The sequence below is a fragment of the Priapulus caudatus genome, unplaced genomic scaffold (assembly GCF_000485595.1).
Source record: "Priapulus caudatus unplaced genomic scaffold, Priapulus_caudatus-5.0.1 Scaffold1598, whole genome shotgun sequence".
Lineage (NCBI taxonomy): Eukaryota > Metazoa > Priapulida > Priapulimorpha > Priapulimorphida > Priapulidae > Priapulus > Priapulus caudatus.
In genome coordinates this window covers 6240-9002 of record NW_014578659.1, presented here as the reverse complement: position 1 = coordinate 9002, position 2763 = coordinate 6240, and the positions used below count along the sequence as shown (strand labels likewise).

At 44.6% G+C, this 2763-nt stretch overlaps 1 protein-coding gene across 1 annotated transcript in view; it reads right to left on the bottom strand.

Annotated features, from left to right (window-relative positions):
- Positions 1 to 2763, bottom strand: part of LOC106817112 (serine/threonine-protein phosphatase PP1-alpha catalytic subunit-like) — an 18563-nt gene that overhangs the window by 10699 nt on the left and 5101 nt on the right. The window contains exon 3 of the mRNA XM_014821762.1: positions 539 to 646. Coding sequence (XP_014677248.1) covers positions 539 to 646 — 108 coding nt within the window. The remainder of the gene's footprint in view (positions 1 to 538; positions 647 to 2763) is intronic.

The window sequence follows — 2763 nt, the reverse complement described above, 5'->3', positions numbered from 1 at the left end:
CCTCCTCGTGTCAATGCAGGGGAAACACTGGTATATATTGTATACATGGCATTAATTTTTGGCTCTTGCGTATATGTATACGTATTATGTATATATATATACATAATACGTATACATATAAGCAAGAACCAAAAATTAATGCCATGATGTTGATTGACTCGTCACTCTTGGTATAAGGTATGGACGAGAGTAAATAGGCAAAAAATCACATCAAAAGATTGAACGATTGTTACATGAAACTTACTTGCACTTACTTCTTTATTTGGGTTTAAAAAACTGAAAGCACTTATATGTAATTAAAATCGGCAACATAAAATACAATAGAGTCTGAGGAGACTAAAATATGTAGTAAGTATGTAAGTAAGTAAGTAAAAACTTTATTTAACAACGGTAAAACATGTTAGGTACAGACACAATAAAATGGCGCGGACCTATCTTCCAAATATATATTTCTACATAATATTCCTAAATATGACTGTGGCTTAGTGTCACATGGCAGCGGTGACAGTGACAGTGGGGAGACACTGGGGACACTTACCTATTGATGCTAGCACACTCGTGGTTGCCTCGTAACAGGAAAATGTTGTTCGGGTATTTGATCTTGTAGGCCAGCACCAGACATATTGTCTCCAGCGAACGTTTGCCTCTGTCAACAAGCCAACGGGCAATATTGTAAGAGCATAGATGCTATACACGTAGAACTCAGGTGACCGGACAGACGAGAAGAAACGTACATCGCATCAAGAGTACATAATATGATAATAGAGATTCTCTACTATGTACTCTTGATCGTATGTCTGACGTGCACACACATAGCAACGCGCACAGACACATGCGCACACACGTGTCGTAGAAACCGTAGATTCTGCAAGCATAAGTGTAGTATAGACGCTTGCCATCCCAAAAACAAGTCGATTTGGTAAACAACCTTGCGTGCGTCGGCAAATCTGTTGATGTCCGTAGATCGTAAACACAACGATTTGCATGGTAGAGCGGTCTTTTATGGCCTTACCGGTCCTAGGCTTTTATGGCGCCGTCGCGAAATGGAACGGTGACGTGTCGCGACACACACTCGGGTCTCCTTCTTCAGCCACGTAGGTTCTCTTTTCTCCGTCACCTACGTCTTCCATTTTCTGGTATCGGTTCCTTCTCCTACGCTCTATCTCCCAGTATCTCTGTCTCCGAAGCCGTACCCCGCCGAGTGATTCCGGGTATCGATACTAAGGTAACTATTATACGTTTTGTACGCGACGCGCGACTAGAGCCGATATACGAATCGGCTCTGCAAGCATTGTAATATTGTACGCGCTACGTGGCGCGATATATATATATTAGGTGTCAGAGGTTTAAATAATATACGCACGTAGAATGAAGCATAGAATCCTGTGTTCGTGTTTGTAATCGACGCTACTCTCAACTACCGTGGGAGGTAACCCTCTCTCAGCCGGACCGAGGACCTGGGTAGGGTAGGCGACGTAGACCGACTACGCCTTGTTACATAAGTGAGGGGGTAGAAATTAACTTTTGAACAAGGGGAGTCCGTAGCAAAATGAGGGAGTCCGCAGTCTGCAGTTCAAAACTAAAGCATATATAACAACAATAACGCATGTACGTATTTTGAAGATTCACGATTCATGCGATGTACGTCTGCTAAATTTTCTTTGGACATTTGCTGAAAAAAATACGGTAATTCGCGAGGCCGTGCTCTGGAACGAACTACTACTAGTTAGTATAGCAGAATTTTCAGGGAGTCACGCGGACTCCTGCATATGTCAAATCAGGGAGTCCGACAGTAAATCAGGGAGTATTTGACTCCGGACGTATTTACACAGCGTGGGTACAGCAGGTCAGCGTGTGTAAAGGCAGCGCAGGTGCTGCTAAAGCAGGCGAGGTGGCTACAGCAGCGTTGTACAGCCAGGTGTGTACAGCAGTATGCTACAGCAGCGCAGCGTGTGTACATCAGGCAGCGTCTTGGAAATAAATCCTTGTTGAGTTATATACTGATACGTTAGCTGTACGACTTTACTTCTCAGAAGACCACATGATTTCAACACTCATTTCACCAACATCTGAGAATATTTAACTTTCTGCATTCGGCGTGTGCCTCTTCACAGAAACATTCATCATGACGAATATAGGGTTTATATCACATCCTGCGCCTTGACATAAGTGAAAGACAGATATGTCAGATGTGTTCATGTCTCAACCACAAGCAACACCACCAACGAGCCAGCATCGACCGACCCCATAGACGGCCGACTGCAGCAACACATGATTGCCCACGAGAATGAAGTACAACCCGATCTACGCTCTCAATCAATGAGTCTTCAGACGTGTGCTGTGTGCCATCGGTCTCCAACACCAAACACACGTTTTATTTATACTCCCTCAGCGTGATTTAAGCGATTTCCAACCATTTAATTCATCGCCACTCGGCGACGAGAAGTAGGAGCATGGCAGAACGGAGGTGTGTCCATTGTCGTCGGTATGCTGTGCCCTCGTACAGTCCAGGAAGAAACCACCACACGTAAATGGGCATATGCTTGGCCCGCTGTTATATAGACAGTTGAGGAAAACCGCCACTATGCGGAATGCCGTCACATTTATGCAGTTTTGAGCGCTATGGCCAATTTCGTGCTAGCCTGGACTCCGGCGTCCAGCAATGCGTAAGCTATAACCATAAAACCACATTTTCTCCGACGTCACCACTCTAACTACTTGTTAACGAAGACATGCCAGTGGGTGAACGAGCTCACGTTAATG